The following is a 19,776-nucleotide window of genomic DNA, read 5'->3' on the forward strand; positions in this document are numbered from 1 at the left end:
TAGTGTGGTAAACACTAATTAATTAGCCTATAGCCTAGGTATGTCTGTACAGAAATACATTTATAATGTTCTACATCGCGCAGTCCAGGCTATATAGGAGGGCGAAGTAAAAACACTTTTACAAATAACGAATCCCGATTACCACTCCGCCGCTGTCTGGGACTTTTGCTAAATGCATGAAATACAAGCCTTACAGTGAAAGACGAATAGGCTACCTTCTGATCCTATAATTAACGAAAGAACATTTTAACACAGAGGAGAAGGACGCATTTGGCGCTCGCTGTAGCCTTGCAAAAAGATTTGAGCGCTACAATGTCCTAGTCGTAGCCTAACAATAATAATTCTATATTTTCTGCTAAAACATTAGGCTACCTATTACGTCCAATGTAGGCTAAAGGCCTGCGAGACATGTAGGCTACAAAAAGACAATTAGGCTACACATTCACGTCACAGTCAGGAATTATTTGAATAAGAGGGTAGACTAAAGTCTTTTATTTTACAAGATGGTAGACTAATATGTGATAACTGTTTGGTTGACAGCCTTTAAAGTAGGCTCAATTTCATTTTCAGGGAAAGGTTTTTTTTATGTTTTAGCCTGTTACAGCAGGAATTAGTGACTGGCATGTGGGGGCGTGGCATCACGATGGTTGCTTTCCATCGTGATGCCTGTCAACCATCACAATATCGTCCATCGGCACAACCCTAGGTGAAAGCTATCGCACACTTCTGGAGTGTGAGGATTGATCAAAGTGTAGAGAGGAGCCTGATGTAGCAGTTTCCCCAGGTGGCATGATGGTGATAAATTCTCCACTGCATGAGCTCTTGGTGTTTTGGAGCCTGGATCTCATGCATTCAGTATTATTTCAGGGTGTATGAAAAATTGTATATGTGCAAGAGCAATTCTGTTTATTTAGTTAAAACTACTTTCTTTCTCCACAGGTACTGTTTTGTGGTTGCCCTGGGATACCTCACCTTCTGCCAAATCACCCGTGTCTACGTCTTCGACTATGGCATGTACTCCGCAGATTTTACTGGGTAAGTAATGAACGTCCAAGCTCATTGCACCGGTCATGACATGCCTACAGGTCTCTAGTTCAGAGCATTTAATGAAGGACCCTGACTCATATAATGATTTATTTAATGAAGGACCCTGACTCATATAATGATTTATTTAAAGGTGCCATGTGTAAGAATTGAGGTAAAAAGATCCAAAAAATGAGCTACACGCATCAAAAGAATGAAAAGAAATAAGGGCGATGGTGTCATTAAAAAAAATTACAAGGTATAGTGCTGCAGAGATATCAACCTGAATTAGCATGCTAAATTACTAGCCACAGCCCGACAGGTGTCATAATACCAGTTTCGGCCATGGGAGGCGGTATGCGGGCAACATAACCGCCAGCCAAACTACAATACACGTGTCCCGGTTGTTACTCTAGGGTAGACCAACTCACTTTCTGGAGGTATACTGCCCCATCTTTTATGGAATGTGGAGTATGAATTGATTTTTTGGCAGACATTACACATGGCACCTTTTAATGAAGGAAATCTGTCAATGCCCTTTAAAGTTTGATATCTTAGAATCAAGATTCAATAGCATCACAGATCACCAAAACCACCAGTCCTTTAACTCATAACTTTGAAAACATTCACAATTGGTCTATTTGCACCCACACAACATGCAGATGCATTCATCTTTTTTTTTTTTTTTTTGGTTGTTTACGTTGGTCTGGAGCTCCGTCTGAGAGTCTCATATGCTGTGTTATTTTCCACTGATTCACCTAGAGGCCAAGCCCTCAGTATGGCTGATGGCTTCAGGATGTCAGTGGTGTGTATATAATAGGAGTCTGAATAATACATGACATTGCGATGGAGACAGAAGGGCTAAAAGTGACCGCTATGATATAACCACCCACTGCAGTGAAAAAAAATAAATAAATAAAAAAGGGTGACCTGTGGGTTGGAGATGAATGGAAAGATGAAGATATGTGAAGAAAGAAGAAGTGTAGAGGACTGAATATGAAAGAAAGAGGAGACCCAAACTACGGGAAAAGCACCAGGCCATCTTTTTGATTGTGTCCTCCCCTCCGTGCAGCATGCTAAAGACCCTACGCCTTGCTCCTGAAAGCCCCAGGAGGATAAAAGGCTTTTCAGGGGGGATTCTGTCCTCATCTCTATGCTAAAGAGAGGCTTGCTTTTCAATTAGTGCCATCTTATCCATGGTGGTCGATGCAGAAGTCAAAATTGAGCAGCCTGCAGGATGAAATGGGAACTATTTCCATTTTGAGGATTTTGGTGTGTCAGAATTTCAGTGATGTGGGCACAGATGGCTTAGGCATCCATATGAAATGGCGATTTTTGATGGCAGGCTTGTGTTTTCCCTTGTGTAGGCCCATGATGGTCATCACACAGAAGATAACCAGCCTAGCGTTTGAGATCCATGACGGTAAGCGCACACTTGTTTTCTTTATCAGGCCTGTCTGCTCTGCTGGTTTGTATTAGATCCTAGGGGGAAAGAAGCTGACCGAGAACACACCGTTTGGAAAGACAAAAGGGAGAAGGAACATACTTTGGTATAAACAGACATTTTAAAAGTCTCTCTCTCTCTATCCCTCTCTCTCTCTGTCTCTCTATCTCTCTCTCCTTGTTTATATCTGTCTCTCTCTCTCTCTCTCTCTGTCTCTCTCTATCTATGTCTGTGTTCCACAAGAGTGCAAGATTGTTCAGCACACCGTTTTAAATATTTAGATGGCTTTTTCTATAATTTTCTGACGTCTGCACTGGGGTTTTTGTCGAGTCAGCACTTCCTCATTTTGTTTCACATGCAATGGGAACATCTGGTTTTACAGTGATTTATGACGAGGCTTGCTCGAGGCTTGCTCTGGTCAATCTTGTGAGGGTTGGGGAAGACATTGTTATTTTTTCTCGGAGTGAAGATCTAGTGTGAGGGGGAGCATTGGTCAGAGGCCACAGAAACTCATTACAGAACTTTAATTCTAATGCAGCCTTAAAATCAGCCAAAATATAGACTTGGCTGGAGCCACAGGACTAAATTGGGATGTTTTAGGATGTAGTTAAATTGTTGAGGAGTTCTCTGTCTGGCATAGAAAAGGGCCTGACAGCAAGTTTCTGTTTGTAGGTGCCATGCGTTACCGTAGCATCTCATAATTGTTTTAGCATTAGCATTCCTAATGTTTGTGTGTGAAATTCCAAATTTGAACTCCTTTGAAACACCTTAATTACAGATCACGCCATTGGCCTATTATTATTATTATTATTATTATTATTATTATTATTATTATTATTATTATTATTATTATTATTATAAAAAAAGACAGTTATGAGATGCTGGTTGAGGGCAGAGTAGCAGTTCTCAGATCTCTTACCTCACCAGACAGCTGTCCTGCATAGCTCTGAGCCATCCTCCTCTTGCTGATGCGTTCCACTGGAAGCGCTGTGCAAGCCCGCAGAGAGTAAACATGCCATGTTATGCTCACTGATGTGCATTAATGAGCTTATGCAACCACAGGGGGCCCTCCGCTGTGTCCTCAGCTAGCTCAGCCCAGGGGATGGGTGCTCTGAGATCACACTCCCATCAGACTTCACACTCCCATCCCCCTGCTTTACCTCTGACCTTTCAACTTTCACCTCCGTTCCCCCACGGGTTAACTCCACTTCCTGTTGTACATCGTCATCACTTTTGAGCTAATTGGACAAAAGGGTTGGTGGCTTGCGTCCTCTCATCAGCACCATTCTTTCTACGATTGCCAGGTTTCATTGAGCATTCCCGTCTTTTAGACCTACTACAGACTTAAAACAAACAGTAATACTCACATAATAGTACTGTTCTTTAAAATATGAATGTGTGATATAGGCTACTGTTGAAAATGAATTGCTTGTATGGGGTCCTCTTTATGCTGGATATATGAATATGATATAAATACATTGATGAGTCTGCTGTCTGGCACTGCTGCAGTGTTTGATGCTGCTGTGAGATGCCACAGTGGAGGAGAGGCTACTGTGGGTGGAGGCTGGACTCTGTGTGTGCTGTTGTCGGTCACACGTGATTGAGCACCAGCCATTTAGTGGTGTGGAAGCTGATTACGTGGCTAATCTCGTTATCAGCATGATAGTGTTGATAGATGGGGAAACACACACACACACACAAACTTGTCGTGTGCCCACGTCAGATGGGTGAATGCTCTGACAGACAGAGTTTGAGCGGTCATTGTAGATTCAGGCACTAAACTCAGATTCAGTCTCTCTTTCTTTCTTTCTCTCTCTCTCGCTCAAGCTTAACTGTCCAGTAAGAAAGGAATGCATTTTCCTTCCTATTTTTTCCTCAGCTGTATTTAGGCAAAACAGATTTGTCCTGCTGTTGCGTGTTACACAGCTATAAGATCTCCTTTTATCTTTGTTTTGTAGAAATGAGAGAGAAAAGAGCATTGGAGCTCATGGCATCCGATGTTAGTTTTCTTTTTCTCTGTGGATAAGCTCCCATTGGTCCCCACTGTTGCAGTGTGAGTAAGGGTACAGAGTTGTGTGTGTGTGTGTGTGTGTGTGTGTGCCTGCGCCTCAGAGCCCCAGGTGCCCCAGGTGCCCCACATACAGCTTCTCTGGGATGGGATGGTTACACACTCTCCTCCCTCCCCTTTCTTTATGATGGAACAATCCATAGCAATCTCAGCACTGCCAGCGTGCTGAACGACTACGGCACCCCACCTTCAACCCCCGCACTGGAACATATTGGTTCCACATGAAAACGCCCATAAACTCACCCCACACAGAGCCGCCGTGGGCCCAGTTACTGGACGAGCGTCATTCGTGCTGCTGTAATGGGGGTCGTCAAGAGTGGTCATAGGACTGGTCATGTGGTGCAGACTAGAGGCTGTAGACCTCATCTACTCGTCTGGGTGGACACGCCGGGTGAGAGTGACGTTACTCTGAAAGATGTTACAGATGCTCATGTGGCCTTGCCAGTAGGAGAGACTGGGAGAGAGAGAGAGAGAGACAGAAACAGCGTGACAGAGAGGGAGAGATGGGAAGAGAGAGGGAGACCGAAAGACGAGATGAGAGAGGGGGGGGGAGGAGGGAGAGAGACAGGGGAGAGAGGGAGACAGTGGGAGAGAGACAGGATGAGAGAGAGAGAGAGAGAGAGACTGGAAGGAAGCCCAGAGTGGAGGATGCTGCCAGAGAGGAGGAGAGGAGGTGCCCAGTCGCTGTGGCCTTGGATCACCCTGGGTACTCTCTCCCCTCCTCTGTCTCTCGCTCTCTCTCTCTCTCTTTCGCTCTCATGCACACGCACGCACGCACACACACACACACACACACTGGATGCCCAGGATGCTGTGTCAAACTTCTGATGAGCAATAACGTCATAGTTTGGGTGGAGTGGGTTTTCACAGTTATCTGTGATGTACACCTTTCAGTTATGTGACGGATCTCTCTATTTTCCAATCCCTCCTTCCTAATTTGCCCCTCTCTCTCTCTCTCTCTCTCTCTCTCTCTCTCTCTCTCTCTCTCCCTCTCTCCCGCTCTGTTTTTCTCTCTCCCTCCTACCAGGCTTGGCGTGTAAGGAGGAGCAACTGACTCCCAGTCAGAAGATTCTTGCTGTAAGGTATGTGCCACAGGTATGTTAGTGCTCTTTTCAGGTTGAAAAAGTTCACCTACTGAAATACCACCCTTCAGAGGCATGGCCAATATTTGCCTTGTCCCCTTTCAGTGACTTGACATGTATTTAAAAGTAATCAACTTCTTCCATCCTACGAATTTGTATGCAACAGTCAGTCATTTTTGGGTGGAAAAAATGCTGAATTATAGACGCACTTTTAATCAAACTAATACATTTGGCTTAATCAACGCATTAGGCCGGGCGGTCACGCTTGCATGCCTTTAGGTGATGAGTTCAGCAGGGGAAATTGGAACGAGAAGCGCAACTAGATCATCATTTTGTGTCCCTTTGCTCTCTTTTCTTGTTCCGCTGCTCATATTGATCACAATTACAGCATTTATTACCCAGTAGCCTGGAAATGCTGCAGACCAGTTCAGAGTTGCGTACAGGGGGATTCACAGCTGTTGCCTGGCAACCACACATTCTCACTGCACCGCATGGTGTCCTCGCAGGGAAGTGTCAGACTGGGGAAAAAGTGAGACAAGATCACAAGCTCTGTTCTGGCTAATTAAAACGCTTATAACACTCTTTGTGTTATGTCAAGTCTCAGATGAACTCACCATCACATGACATCTTCATTGGATTGAGTCCAATGTTTCTGTTGTGCAGCATTTGTGTCTGTTTGATTTAGTCTGTTATGGATTGTCGTTTTTTTTTTTTTTTTTTTAAGCAATCATCTCCTCTTGTTATTATTTCCATAGTAACACCTGCATTATTTCTCTGGCACATTTATTGGTTGAACAGGAAAACACTGCTCAAGTCACAGTGAGTTGGCTGAGCAACATTTCAGAGCCACCCACTCTCTGGTAGTGAGAGATGAGCAATTACCTTTCAAAGGGATAATGGTCTTGACACTTCACCATCCATAAAGCTTACCTTTCCATTCCTTCACATTCTTTACATTCATGCGACTAATGCATGGTGCATGAATCTTCAAACCTTATTGCAGTCTAGAGCTCTAACAACAACAACAACAACTTTTAATTAGCTCACAGTGATGAAGCCCACTGACTTCAATTCAATTTTAGAGGTAATCTGGTAGCATGCAACTGTCTCTCTCGCATACACATTGTTTTTTTTTTTTTTTTTAGGTGAACAAGAACTTGAAGGAGCTGTTTCCTGTCTGTTTCTGTTTTCACTTTTAAATGCACCGTGTGGTACTAATGAAATAGAATGGAACATGGCAGTTGTGCTTGTGCTCACCCTGTAATGTCCGAAAGAGGCATCAGTAGGTTTTATTTTGGATTGAGAGTTTGCTTTGTGGTTTTGTGCTTTCTTATGCATTCATATTCACCCATATGTAATGTTTTACACTCTGTTATTTATATGACCTGATTTATATGGTATTATACTTATAAGTTATAATGCTCATATGTAATGTTTTATACTGTTATTTATATGAGCTGCATGTGTCTGACCTTTTGTATGGCAGGAAAATGCCCAGCTTACTGGAGTACTTGAGTTACAACTGTAACTTCATGAGCATCCTGGCAGGCCCCACCTGCTCCTACAATGACTATGTGGCGTTCGTGGAGGGCACGGCCTACCAGCCCAAACACCTGGAGTCCAATGGCAAGGAGAATGGGAAGTACAAGCAGACTGAGCCATCGCCCAAGGCAAGCACCACCAGTACCTCTGTCTGAATCGGTCACTATAATACAGTGTTTCTCAAAGTGTGGTCTGGGGACCACTGGTGGTCCGCAAGCTATCCCAAGTGGTCCGCGGGCAGACGTGGTAAAACATAATATAGATGAGTTGTTTGCAATATTGAACCAACTTGTATGTAAATCCAAACAGTTCTGCAACACTGCCTATGTAAGCTATGCCAATTTAAATCATATGAATCCTCTGACACAATAAGTAAGGTGCAAAGACAATTAGCAAGGTGGTTCAGTGAGTAGGCCTATTGTGTCTATTAGCTAGGTGGTCCGTGATGTTTTTTTTTACTGGTTAAGTGGTCCTTGGTCTGAAAAAGTTTGAGAAACACTGCTATAATAGAACCAAGTACCAGGCACCCGTTTTCCCTAATGGAAAATTTTAAAAAGGGAGTAAAGTCAAGGTGGGTTGAGCTGGTGCTATTCATTGGGAAACCGGCATTACCAGTAACCTAGGATTTACTTATAGTCTAGCTAACTGTTAAGGGATCTTGTCAGAACTTGTTGAGTAAACTATAGAAGTGTGCCCTTTTAGAAATGGGTCTGAATAGTAGAGAAAACATGAGGTAATGACCAGGTCACTAGATTCAAGAACTTTCAAGCAAATGCAACAGAATCTAGGTTTTGTCTGTGCTCTGTATTGAATTACATGCAACTGGTCTGCTGAGATAATTGAATTAGCTGAACAGTTATGGATCTCACAGCTTCTACATTTCAATATCTCTCAAGGTCTCAGATTTCCTTTAGTCCTCGAGTGTGCATATTTTGAAGAACTTGCTTCGCCCCACCAGCATATTTACTTAACTCCGGGTCAGGAGAATCATTATGCATACCTTAGCTTTGTGAGAGAATAGAGGAGGCCGTTTGCAAACAACAACAGAGAGGACGAAAGGTCACTTGCGTCCTGGTGAGAAGAGGGGGTTGCTTTATTCCAGGCGTGAGGAGGCCTTCTTTCATTGTTTTGAACACAAACGTGTGAATACGTGGTCAGCACTTTTTTCCATTTTTCTCATCCCGCTGTGGCTCTCCTGGTCCAGTGCCGCTCCCAGGTCTTATCTTCAGGTTCTATTGTTTCGGCGCCAACCTCGCTGCCCTCCGCCTGTGTCCCGTGGAGAGAGGACGTTATTAAAACCGCCCCTTGATTGATTGCCACCATCATTTTATATCTTCATTCTGCAACACCTTTTTTTATGCAGAGGAATAGTTGTGCTGTTCTGTGCCCTTGCCAGACCTCATTGACCATTAAGTCAGCTATGATTAAACACCCTTCCGTTTCCACACACACACACACACACACACCACCTCCAACCATACTCCAACCATACAGTTAGCTTTTAATTGCTTTCCAATTAAGCCACTGATAGCTGAGTTGGCTTCAAATTAATTGCACTGTACTTACATGCTATTTGAAGAGTATGAGGCCTCATGTGTGTATGTGTGTGTGTGTGTGTGTGTGTGTGGGAAGGTGGGTATGCTGAGATGACAGTTTTCCTTTTTGTGCTTTCTGAACTTTCATGTCTTTTTTTGGCGTGTTCACGTGAGGAGTTCTTAATCATGCCTGGGCTGAGCTGAGTTTAGCGCGACTCCCCTGGGTACCGTTCTCCAGGAGAGATGAAGGGAGGCAGCCAGAGGAGGCCTGCACCAGAGGGCCTGGAGAAGCACTAGTAGACTAGTATAGATCGAGGCAGACCTGTGCTTCCTGACACCATGGTTAGGATGAGCAAAGCTCAGCAAAGACTGCCCAGATCAGTGGGAAAAAAGAAGCAATGATTAAGCACCGTTTCACTGATAAAGATCACAGTGGAATCTGCTGTGACCTGTATAGAACTTGCGCAACGACTTTTAAGCATGTTTTTTTAATGAATGAATGAATGAATGCTTCACTTGTTTTACGCAGGTTAGTTCCAGGTGAATTGATATGAGTTGATGAAAAGGCCTTGCTGTGGGAACTGCATTGATCATGTGGGTCATTTCACCTGCTCTTTTCACAGAACGATGTCATCAGAAAGCTGGGCACGTGTGGCGTCTCGCTAGGGGTCTACCTGGCAGTGCTCAGGGTGTGCCCGGTGGAGCACGTCATCGATGACTCGTTCATTGCCACCTCGCCCTTCTACGTCCAGGTCATCTACCTCTACCTGTCCATGCTGGCCACACGGCCAAAGTACTACTTTGTCTGGACACTGGGTAGGTGCCCCGATGAGCACTCTAACGGTTTGACCTGTGCTGCCTTTATTTATCCACTTTGCATGTATTGGAAAAATACACAGAGATTTATGACTGCCTTTAGTTCTGTTGACATGGCCACCAATCTTGTGTTGTTAAAAAAAAAAAAAGCTATGCACAGTCACTGTCAATGCACATTGCAATGCACATTGACAAAGTTGTTGTGCTTCTCCCTTTGCCTGATATTGTACTGCCCTCTACTGGCTAGCTGAAGTAACTACAGTCTCAATTAGACAATTTTCCATTGTGCTCAGTGACTGCCCTGAAAAGAATCGACATGCTACTGTAATTAGCTTTTAAGTTAATTGGTCTATTGTATTTCCATTTAACAGCTGACGCCATCAACAATGCTGCCGGATTTGGCTTCAATGGCTACAACAAAGACGGCACGCCAAGATGGGACTTAATATCAAACCTGAGAATAATGGACATAGAGGTGTGAAAGAAATACTGACAATGAAATGTTACATTAAGTGTTTTGAGATGAATGCTACCAAACTTTGGAATAAATTCTGGGCACATGATTTATGTGTTGAAGCATCACACTGAGTTTTTTTCTAACTCCCCCCCCCCCTCCCATTTTTGAAACTTCAGTTCGCCACCAGTTTTAAGATGTTCTTGGACAACTGGAACATTCAGACAGCCCTCTGGCTTAAGAGGTGACAGTTTTTTACATTATCTCCTTTGAGCAATTGTGGGAACATCTCAGTTGGTACATAATGTAATCAGCTTGAAGCGCCCTGCACAGCAGTACTAACTTCGTGTGTGTGTGTGTGTGTGTGTGTGTGTGTGTGTGTGGTCGTCTCTTCAGGGTGTGCTACGAACGCTGTCCCATGAACCCCACGGCGGCCACGTTCCTGCTGTCCGCTGTGTGGCATGGCGTCTATCCCGGCTACTACCTCACCTTCCTCACTGGCATCGCCATGACCATGGCAGCACGGGCAGTGAGTATTCAGCGTATACATGTGCACACACACTAGCACAGCTTCAACTGGACACAACAGGTCTGACCTTTATAGGAACATGGATCAAAGCTCAACAAACTTGAATCCATAGCATTGAATCTATAGTGTGACAAAACCCTTGATTCTAAATGCATCAAAAATGTTTGACATTTACAGTTTCTCTGTGTATCAGTTTCTCTAACACTAAAGAATTGTAGATGTATCCATAACTCTTTATGATCCAAAAAAACGGATGTGTTTATGTGTAATACAGCATTTTACAGCCGTGTATAAAACACTATCAGTCTGAGACACGCCTGGGAAAGGCATGCTTGTAAAAGCTCCGTTGTAGCCATTAGTTAGCGGTAGGCCAGAGGCCCAGTCCCTCACTTGACAGAGGGGGTAATGAGAGCTGATGGACTGCTGATTTAATGAGGGGAGGCAGACAGGTAACAGCAGAGGATGATTAAAACCAGACAGTAAAATGACTGGGCCTTTTGAGGGGAGACAGAGATAGGCAGTGAGGAGGAGCAGAGGGAGGGGCTTTAAGCATGATGCATGATTAAAAAAAAAATCATTGTAGTAAGGAACACATGAATGGAATGACGGGTGGAGTCTGTAGCTTGTCGATTTTGTCCATGTCTTAACTCTTCATGAGAATCTTTATTCTTTATTCTATTCTGAATCTTCAGTCTTTATTGGAACATGAGGTTATGAGGTTCCTCAAAGCTTCTTGATTTAAAGTGCTCTTTAAAGGGGCTCTCTGAACGAAACGAGACGAAAGGGCAGCAGTGGTGTAAGAAGATGGAGATTAATGCAGGCTGAGAAGCTTTCTAAAACTTTTGAAAAAAAAGTTGAATTTTCCCATTATTGTGGCATCAGCAGAAAAGTCTGAGGTCGATTGTCATCTCCGTGATCCGTTTCCACTCTGTGGAGATGATTGAAGCGAAGTCATCCTGTAATGATCGCTGTTAGTAACTTTAAAACCCACTCGCTCACTCACTCTGCTTCTCTCTGTTCCGAAAACTGGGTCATTCGGTGATGCCATCGCTCTCTTGCTCTCGGATAGGCCTACCTCTCGAAAAAAAGGGTTCTGTATTTCGCATTAAAGGGCTCAGTGTGGTCCTCTCTGATTTCATCGCTACTTTGAGCTTCCTCTTGCCCCTTGTTAGCCCTCCAACTCCCTCTCCATCCTCATTAGTGTCAGGAGTCTGGAAAAAGGGCCTTATTTTTCTGCTGTGTAAAATGCAGACAATAACATAGTGGACAGTTGAGAAATGGGGACATTGAAAGGAAATGTGGGCCTGTAAACATAACCGACTTTTACTATCGTTTTGGATGCATTCACAGAATTGCTACAGTATCAGGAAATAAATATTCAATGGTTAGTACGACTAGTTGTATGTTTCCAGTTGTAAGTGGGGCTTATGTACTGAAATTCGGCTAACATGTCACTGCCAAGATCTTGTCACCCTCCTTTATCTTGTCTGCTGACATGAGGATGTTTGGTCACTGATTTTCCAGTTACTGACAGTTACTTGGGTGCCAAGAAGCACTAAATAAATGTAATATATTGCGGTGGTTGTTGTTAGGTCAAATTTAGCTGGAAGTCTGGCGAAACAGCACAGTGGGGTACATTTGTAGATTGACAAGGACAGCTTGTGGGGAAATGTGCAGGTTGATGTACGTCATATACATGTTTACACATGTAATAAGTTCCAACATGTTGGGTAACTATCTGATGATAGAAATGTTATGATTGGGTAGGCATGTTCCTAACGACCGTCCTCTTACCTGTGTGCAGGTGAGACACAACGTGAGGCCGCTCTTCCAGAGCACGGCCACTAACAGGCTCGTCTACGACATCATCACGTGGGCGGGCACGCAGATCGCCATCTGCTACACCGTGGTGCCCTTCGTGCTGCTAGCGGTGGGGCCCTCGCTCAAGTTCTACAGGTGAGCACGCACATGACCTCTTGACCTTGCCAAGGCATTTATAATGTAGTTCCACAATCATTGTGAAATGGCAGAGTGAGGATGTTGCTAAACACTTTTGTGATGGTCATGGTTAGTGTCATGAGGAGGGTTGCCATATGCATGGGTTGAAATCAACTGATATAATGTTTATATAGTGGGGTGTCTATCCAAAAACACAACAATTTAGGAAATGACCTCTGTCTTCACACACACACACACACACACACACACACACACACACACACACAACAGAGAAATGTTGATTTTGAAGGAAAGCATCCCACCATATCATGTACATTGGCTCACTGAGGTCACAGCCCTGAAAAGTTTGTAGAGAGCCTCCCTACAGGCCCTTTGTAATATCACTGAGTGAAGCGCCCCGCTGCGCCCGTTGTGTTCTGTGCATCACTGAAGGAAGGGCTGAGCGAGTGAAGGAGAGGGAGCATTAAGCGTTCCTCTCGTTAACGAGACAGTTTTAACGCTCCGTCAGAGATAAGGGCTTATTCTCAGGCTGGACCATTAAACAATTGGCGGACGCTGGCTAGCGCCGGAGGCTGCGCCAAGCGAGGTAAAACAAATCTGCGGTGGTATCTCCTCACGGGGCTGTTATTAAATCAGCGGAGGAGAATGTAAAGCACTCTCGTTAAAGACTGGACGAGGGGGAGGACAGGGGACCGCATTAGGCTGCGGGTTTGTGATTGGTGAGCGCGCCGGAGAAAATGGGCTCTGACAGCGGGGCTCCGTCCAGAAGTACTGAGAGGGGCAGTGTTCTCTCTCGCTCCTTGATGAGACAGACCCCCATTAACACCCCGCTTTTAAGTGTGTCTGTAGAGAATCCACATAAAGTGTGCGGTAGAAAGGTTCCCATTTAAGGATTTTAGAACGTCAATGTCAAATCCATAAATGGTTATGTGCTACAATTACACGCAAGAGTATGTGTCTTGACGTACAGTATGACATGTATTCTGTTAAATGGCAAGTTAAAGGGAATGACTTACTATACACTGTCTATGACCAAGTAGTTTGTTTCCCTCGGTCAGACTCGCATGTGGCTCGACCACATGTGCATTGATCTGTGATGTCCTTTAATGGATTAAGGGGATGTGCTGAAGACCAACTCTGTTAATCTTGTACACGTTGCATGCTGAGTACTGTGAGCTCATGTCTGGTGTGTTGTGCCCCATCAGGTCGTGGTACTGCTGCATGCACCTGACGTGTCTGATGGTGGTGCTGGCTCTGCCGGTGAAGCCCAGGCACCAGCGGCAGAAAGAGCAGCAGAACAGCCTGCACCAGGATGGCGCCATGAGCAACAGCTGCAACAGCTGCAACAGCCTCCCAAACACGGACAGCAACTGCAACCAGAAGCAGAAAACCACATGAGTGGGGAGAGGCTATCTCCATTCCCCTGCTCCTTCTCAAACACACACACACACACACACACTGATACACATGCACGCACTCGCATGCACACACACACATACATATGCACTCACACACATATGCACATGCAGGCACACTCAAGCATACAGCAACACAGGTTTGGGGAGAACCTCTTATGAACACTACCGAGAGTGTTGAGAGTGCTCGCCCTCAACCTGAATGGACCAGACGAGCAAAACCAACCTACCGACCGACCAAGCAAGCAAGACTCCACCAGATGAATACACATGTCAGAAAACCAGTCAGCAGAACAGCTGACCCTCAAGTAGCAGCGAGCGGCCACTGCGATCATGCTTTAGGCTCCTAAACGACTAATCTGTGCAACCGACCAGAGCGAGAAGCTTGCGGTGGCGGCAATGTCAAACGAGAGCACGCCAATCTGGTGTGATATATATATATATATATATATATATATATATATATATATATATATATATAAATAAAGTAATAAGTGATTACACTAATCTCGGGACAGGGAGACCATTTCCAGGGCAGGGAAAAGAGAGAGGAAAGTGTATGTGGTTCTGAAGTTGCCTTAAACCCTCTATGTACTCTCGGTGGCAAGCTTGAGATGGCTTTAGAAGCAGGTGTCTGTTCCAGCCTCTCCCAGAAGAATTGACTGGTAGGGCAAGTCGGTGCACATAGAGGGTTTTAGTCATTGTCACACGAACAATGCAACCTCTGTTTTAGACGTTGAGAGGCCTACACGGGTCTGTAACAAAAGAAATGTTTTTCTTTTTTTTTTTTAATTTCTTCAATGCCAATTTCAAACAGGCCTTAGATTATCAGATTATCAGATTATCTCAACGTTTTTTTTTTTTATTTCCAGTGTTTTTTTTTTTCTTCTGTTTTTCACATCCAGCCATATCTGCTGCTTTCTTTCTTTGCAGGCGAAAGGGTATGTGCATTTACTTTGTACAAGAGTGATGATTGTGTCGATTTTGATGATGATTATGGGTGACGGGTGCTAGACAGGGAGTATCTTCTTCATTCTTCAGTCTGAGTTTTTCTTTTTCTGTTTTTAAAGGGCTTTTGATTTAAGGGGTTTAGCGTGAACCACATCAGTCATGTTTGGTTTCCTCAGGGTTTTCACAGTTCCAGTGTTCACACAGTCCCACTTCACTGGGATAGTACAACACATTTTAAGCCCCATTCTGTTTGAATGTCTCGCACGACTCACATTTATATTTGCTCTGCAGTGATCTTTAAGGTTTGTAAATTTGTACAATGTATGTTAGGGAGAAAAAACTATTCTCGTTTGTATTTAGAGACACCTAATATTGTTATTAGAGTATATGAATGGTTTGGAAACGTAGGGTTTTGTCATACTGCCCAACTGTCTGGAAACCCAAAGGCTTTTTCCATCATGGTTTTGGCCCCATAATTGAGAGACTCCCCTAAAGCGTCCAAGGCCTTGCTCTGTCTCTCCATATCTGTATTTTTTAAAATCTTTTTGAAATCACAGTGACGCACGGCCACACTGAACCTCATAGAACCATTGGTACCTGCCATATCGGCACCAGGTATGTAATAATGTGAGTGACGTCAGGCTGCTTTACATTACTGTATCCATGTGCCACCTCCAGGCACATTCCTGACTCCACTGGTTCAGATAACCTCTCTGAGCTTTCTTGATATGAGGATGCCTTGAGTTGGTCCTGCTGCTCAGGTGTGGAAGCACCTATTGCTCTTTGTTGGTTAAGAAATAAGCACCGCAAAGTACTTACATTACTAACTCTTGTTGTTGATATGGCCAGACCCTAACCATGAATTGAATATAATTGGGAGTCAAACTATGCTCACTCAGAAATTTCTTATTTTAAAAAAAAAAAATGTTTGTTTTTTCCCCCCCTTTTTAGCACCTCTCAGATGTGTCTAACACACAATTCTGTTATTACCAGGGGTGGTCAAACCACATACTGCAATGTAGGTCCAAAGGTCCAAAGGAAGGGAAAGACTTTATACTGTATGTGACTCAGAAAGGCAAAGAGTGCACTGACCACACCAACCAGCAGATCAATGCAAAACTGATAGAAATGTCCAAAGTGCCAAATCATGGGAAGCGCACACATGTTGTATGTCGATACAGAAAACAAAGATGGAAAATCTGAAAGTCTTTTTGTGGGTTAGACTAGGTGGAGAAATTTCTATTAATGTACTTTTGGAGAGAGTCCGATTTATTTGGTGGAATAAATAAAAATACAATAGAATTATTTTTAGATGTTATGAGTGAAAATTGAGAAGAAATGAGGAAAATGGAGAGTTCTCTCTCCCCCACCAGTTTCTTGTTTTCTGTTACTTTATTCTTTTTGTGCACTTTTTGCTATGAATAAAAAACAGTGCTAAACAGACTAACTGCCAGAGCAATGCAAGAGAACACAACTGAAGCCCAAAGGGAAGTGGACTGAGGAAGGGGAACAACTGGCCCAGTCATATGTGAGGTCATTAGCTGTATCGCTGGCCACTATGATCGCCCCATACTGTCAAGTACAACACTGACTGTCCTGACATGGTGTCCAATGAAGAGAGAGATTAGGATATAGACACACTTTTTGGGCCTTTGCTAATTTGGTCTCTAGACCATGGCAGTTTGTTCCTCGGTCTCAGTTCTTTGTAGGGATGGAGGCATTGTCCTTACGTGTGTGTGGGTGTCTGTATGTTTGTGTGACAGTGGTGTCAACCCGTGTTTAGAAACATATATCATGTGTGGAAAAAAACAACCCTCATCTGTCAACCCTAAGGAAATATATGATTAAATACATAAGATATTAATGCTGATTTATTTGAATTGGGGAACCACCCCATCCCACCCAATGATGTGTTTATTTGTCTGAACCGAAAATTTGTATCACTGTTATTTCGTACTACCCCAATATCAAACTCTACTGTCTGCCATGTTGTTAATCTGTATTAATCTATCGGCTCTATGTCACAGGACCACTGATTCAGATACTGTTGGTGAATAAGTACACTGGGGTTTCATTTGTCAGGGTGCTTTAAAAGCACTCGCACAGTTTTGTCACTCTTTCCCTTCTCCTCACCTCCCTTCCACTAGTCAGTGGTCTTTCCAGACTTGGACAGATCAGGCCAAACCACACCAACACCTCAGTGACTACACTGGGCCTTATTTCTAGGTGCCAGTCACATGTTGAAAAGATGGAAAGAATCTATCAAAACTCTTGGAATATCTTGGAATACTTATTTTGGTTAGCATATTGAATGATCTGGTCTGAGGCTTATGTTTCTTACCATAAGATGAATCTTACCTTCGCAGGTTAGCACTGCACATGGCTGAACATGATTCAAACACCCAAAGAGTTGCCAATAAAATCCTGTCAGATTATCAGAAGCCTCAAGGGAAAGGATTATCATGACCACATCACATTGAAGAGATCCTTGTGTATGTAGGCTACACTGCGTCAGGGGTGGTTTGAGAAGTTTTGTGTGGTTGGCAGTTTCAGTGGTTAAATCATGCAGATTAGAAAGTCAAAGAAAACCCAAGTGCTAGATTATTTCAGCAGCCACCAGGAGCCTCTTCACAAACAGACCACCTGGACCAGAATAACTTCACAATAGGAGCCCAGATTTGGCTTCCCTGAATTCATGTTTTCTTTCTTTTTGGGGAGAGGGATTTTTATTTGAGTGACCGTTTTACCAGTCATTTTACTTTTGCTACAAAATGTATTGTGGTGATGGTGTGTTCTCAGATAATTGTCACTTTTGTCAACACTGTGATTCATTAACTATTTTATACTTTATGGTAAAAATGCTTTATTTGTAACATTTGTGTGGCTGTGTAGGGACATTTGTACCTTTTGTCTAAACGTGTCATTTGTATTCTGGACAGTGTTTGTTGATGTGTTTCTTGGCAGTTAAACCAGCTGATTAAAATACTCATTTTTTCACATTGACCATTATTGATTTGTGTTTTCATCACTTGGGAGGGGGTAACATACATCTTGAGTAGGCTAGGCTAACTGATGCTGTGTTTGAGGTTTGCAGTGGCATTGCATTAATGCAAACACATTGTATGGGCCTATGCTATGCAATTTCTCCCCTCTGAAGTTACCAAGTCGAAAACAGCCTACCAATTGTCTTATGACATATCAAGTTAATTGCCAAATGGGAACCCATTGGTTTCAACTGCAGGTAAGTTACAGTGCACGTGCCTTTGCCGCACCTACTCCGTTACAGTAGGCGGAGACGGGTGTATTCGAAATTAATTTCGACCACCCCCTCGAACAAAATGGCTGTCTCTTTAAATATCGTGGGATATCCACAAGACCCAGAGTAACCAAGAAAGAACAAAACAATTTCTATTCAATGGATTGACTTGTTTGACGCTCCCTGGCATTTCTTCTTGAACTAGGTAATGCTATTAATTTATTCTCTCATGAATGTCACGAGCTCTGCAGCCTTTTCGCGAAGTTCCTGTTGAGCTACATTCTTGAAGTTACGTTAACTTAGCTGCAGTCTTACCCAGTTGTTGTTTTGAAGTCTCTAAGGTTTGGCGGAATATTGATATTTTTAAACCACCTAAACATAATTTTGTAACTCCTAACTGGGTAGTCCTGAAAATGTTGTGAAGGTAATAGTCGGCTAATTAGAATGATGCCTCGCCACGAGTGAAATATTCAAACGTAACCTACCCGACCCTGAACACTAGAATTGATCATGCTGTTCGTGCAGTCATCCCTGTGAAATGGATTGGTTGAGAATGACAGCTGTAATTGACACGAATTGGTTTATTTATATCTAACAATAGACTTCGGTTGTAAACAATGAGGCAACATGTGTCAGCTGACAATGTCCCAGGTGAATGCGAAATTTGAAATGGAACGAAAGGAACAGGCTACAAGGTGTTCGAAGCAGGTGTGTATGAGTAGCGCTAGGCCTAAGATACTGGTTAAAAGTTTTTGTGTTCAAAATCGGTCTCTTAGACTTCTCTGTTACGGGATGATGTGATAAGCAAACATCGTGGATGGAAATGTTTTCTCAGCAGCTTTTGCGCCCGCATGACAGCTAACCCCACCGGTATATTTTGAGATGTTGCTAAATCTGTGCGGGCTGCCTTCCCCAAAAGCGGGTGTCTGTCTTATGTTTCACTCGTCCAAGTAATTATGAAGGGACAGTGAGATGTTCTGTTAATCCTTTAAGGACATTGACAACATTTGGCGATTATCTGTCATCTTTCTATAGCTTAATCAATTAAGCTACTCACTTTCAAGTCTATCAGGTTTCTGATGGTGGCAAAAAGAGGAAATGGGTAGCGTTACAACTCACCCAATAGCTGCAGATTTATTAGTGGAGCATGTAATGAATGCTAATCGGACGCGTGTGCCCAGTGGGTCATTGTGTGGGTGTGGTAGGAGATTGGGCGTTTTGCTCCCATCTCATGCATCATTCATAGAACCCAGGGATGCTAAGAGGAGGAGTGCCTCTCTGTACTCAGATTGAGTGACAGCACACAAAGAGCAAGACATTGACTGAACAGCGCAAAGGGCACAGCACAACTTAGAACCGGAGGTAAGGCTGCCTTTGGCTTATGTGTTATGCTGAAGTGTCACTGCAATTCAGTCAGTGTCTGGAGGTGACATTTGTGTGTTATCTCCTATGTGTCTTTGTTTTGCGTGTGTCTGTGTGTCGTAAGCGGGTGGCTGAGTGGAGGAGGGTGAAGGTTGGCCCCCATTCAATCAGTGTGGAGCTGAGGGAGCTGGCTGACTGCACATTGATTGGCCCTCCACACATTGTCCCCCCCAGGAGAGCAGCTGTGCTGCTGAAGGGTGTGTCAGCAGAAAGCCCAAGCTGTAAACAAAGGATGGAATCTCTTTCACCCTGTTGATTCATTGTTGGATGTTTGAGTAAC

The 19,776-nt window shown here is 43.6% G+C and overlaps 2 protein-coding genes across 2 annotated transcripts in view; both read left to right on the forward strand.

Moving 5' to 3' along the window:
- Positions 1–17,821, forward strand: part of mboat2a (membrane bound O-acyltransferase domain containing 2a) — a 59,021-nt gene extending 41,200 nt beyond the window's left edge. Inside the window, exons 4-13 of the mRNA XM_048227928.1 lie at positions 940–1,035; positions 2,391–2,446; positions 5,563–5,617; positions 7,104–7,287; positions 9,318–9,510; positions 9,882–9,985; positions 10,144–10,208; positions 10,361–10,493; positions 12,298–12,449; positions 13,658–17,821. Coding sequence (XP_048083885.1) covers positions 940–1,035; positions 2,391–2,446; positions 5,563–5,617; positions 7,104–7,287; positions 9,318–9,510; positions 9,882–9,985; positions 10,144–10,208; positions 10,361–10,493; positions 12,298–12,449; positions 13,658–13,850 — 1,231 coding nt within the window. The 3' untranslated portion in view covers positions 13,851–17,821. The remainder of the gene's footprint in view (positions 1–939; positions 1,036–2,390; positions 2,447–5,562; positions 5,618–7,103; positions 7,288–9,317; positions 9,511–9,881; positions 9,986–10,143; positions 10,209–10,360; positions 10,494–12,297; positions 12,450–13,657) is intronic.
- A 330-nt stretch (positions 17,822–18,151) lies between these two features.
- The window catches only part of kidins220a (kinase D-interacting substrate 220a), a 48,630-nt gene continuing 47,005 nt past the window's right edge, over positions 18,152–19,776 (forward strand). Inside the window, 1 exon segment of the mRNA XM_048270865.1 lies at positions 18,152–18,279. The gene's annotated coding sequence lies outside the window, so the exon portion shown is untranslated.

The sequence above is a fragment of the Alosa alosa genome, chromosome 19 (genome assembly GCF_017589495.1).
Source record: "Alosa alosa isolate M-15738 ecotype Scorff River chromosome 19, AALO_Geno_1.1, whole genome shotgun sequence".
In the NCBI taxonomy this organism is placed as follows: domain Eukaryota; kingdom Metazoa; phylum Chordata; class Actinopteri; order Clupeiformes; family Clupeidae; genus Alosa; species Alosa alosa.